Genomic DNA, 1,723 nt, shown 5'->3' with positions numbered 1-1,723 from the left:
TAGATTTAAACAGAAAGAGAGAAAGGGACTTCAATATCCTTGATAATATTGTTATTTAATACTAACAGGTCTATTCTGCACGTTACCGCAGATTTTGTAACCGGAAAATTTTATTGCCAAAAAATGTTACCTGTTCTTGTCACCGCGATTCTAGAATCTAAGCTAAGAAGAGTTGTGGAAATTCTGACGTTGCATATTTCACGGGGCAATACTTTGTTGTCAGCTTATTTTTATTACCAGCGCAGAATAGGCTTGTAAAAGTGTTCTTCTTTGCCTTATTGCAGAGCACACAGACATTTTAAAAAATGGGACTAGCAACCAAAGGAAGCGGAATAGTTCTTTAGTTCTTTATGATATTAATGTAGTCAGAAGCATTTAAGTATCCGCTAATGAATGCCAATTCACTAACCACCCCAAAGTATAATGTTGTTTAACAGTAAAAGTATTCAACCGGATAAATGAAAAATGTCTTTTGAGCCTTCTACTTATATTTCCGCATTGATATTTATGTTTTTAACACCTAAAACCTATTTCACAGCATTAATCGAATAAACTTTCCGTCGCATACATTTAGGCACTCCGGAATACAGCGATCATTGGACAAATTCCAGCGTTGCGAGAAACTGTCGAAACATTGGTTTTTCGCGTAAAGGCGCTTATGACAGCCAATAAGTGTTCCTCCGTATTTACAATGGGCAATCTCAAAAATAAGGATATACACGGTGATGAAATTTTGTCACAAGTAAGTTAAATACAAATATGTACATTCAAACATATCGCAAATCGCTAGCTTAGAGCGGAAAGTTGCTAAGTCCGGTTTTTAAAAGTTTACAGGAGAGAATAAACACTTTTCGAGCAATACAAGTTTTCGCCTACTCCAAGCTAATACGACTCCATACGAATCAAACTCCACAATGTTGGTGAAAAGTTTTTATACTCTTTGAGACTCATTGCATTCTCTGTGACTATTTGGACTTGGCAAGTTTGCGTATCATTGAGTAGAAATGGTTAGAAATAAAATACATCAAAATACATATTTTTTAGAATAAGTAGACTTCGCAACTTTCTACTCTAAACTAGGGATGTATGCATATAAATAAATCGGACACCCACTATGGAGCATTGTAAATTACCTCATAATCTAATTCCTCATACAAACCCGATAACCAACCGTACCTCTGCAAATCAAATCCAAATCCTCTCTGGGCTAATATAAACTGACTTAAATTATTGAAGAGTTAACACTTTTGGTGTATTGTAAGTTTGTGTATGATTGAATAAATTTACAGAGCTCCCGTATTAATGACGCAAGCGAACACGACAGCGAAGAAGATATACCCGATGACGATGACAGCGTCGATGAAACGCTAACAGGCGATGATGGATCTGCTGGCCGACGAGAGAGCGCAGAAGAGCCTACCAACACTTATAATCGTAGCAAATCATCATCGCGAAGTAAATGCTTTTAAACTCATAATATTGTGGCGAAATTCGACCGGAATTGGTTTCTTTTTATGTTTTTTTTTGTTTTGTATTTTGTATTTTAAAATGTGAGTACGTGCTGGAAAACGTGTCTTGGCAAAGTTTTATATTGCAGTAGTACAGTATCACTTTATGAAATATCGTTTAGTCTTTTATGTTTTTGTGCATAATTTAAATAAAACCTGAAAAGTTATTTTATACTTTATTACTACCTATGCACATAAATATGTTTTAGTACCAT

The 1,723-nt window shown here is 35.1% G+C and overlaps 1 protein-coding gene across 2 annotated transcripts in view; it reads left to right on the top strand.

Moving 5' to 3' along the window:
- The window catches only part of Fancd2 (Fanconi anemia complementation group D2), a 22,611-nt gene extending 20,936 nt beyond the window's left edge, over nt 1-1,675 (top strand). For both annotated transcript variants that reach the window (XM_017615556.1, XM_017615555.1), the window contains exons 24-25: nt 575-742; nt 1,290-1,675. In XM_017615556.1, the coding sequence (XP_017471045.1) occupies nt 575-742; nt 1,290-1,469 (348 nt within the window). In that variant the 3' untranslated portion in view covers nt 1,470-1,675. The remainder of the gene's footprint in view (nt 1-574; nt 743-1,289) is intronic.
- The last annotated feature ends 48 nt before the right edge of the window (nt 1,676-1,723 follow it).

The sequence above is a fragment of the Rhagoletis zephyria genome, unplaced genomic scaffold, assembly GCF_001687245.7.
Source record: "Rhagoletis zephyria isolate East Lansing unplaced genomic scaffold, Rhagoletis_zephyria_1.1 Rzeph_scaffold_01031, whole genome shotgun sequence".
NCBI lineage: Eukaryota > Metazoa > Arthropoda > Insecta > Diptera > Tephritidae > Rhagoletis > Rhagoletis zephyria.
Note: the sequence above shows the minus strand (reverse complement) of the source record. Positions and strands in the feature narration are given on the sequence as shown.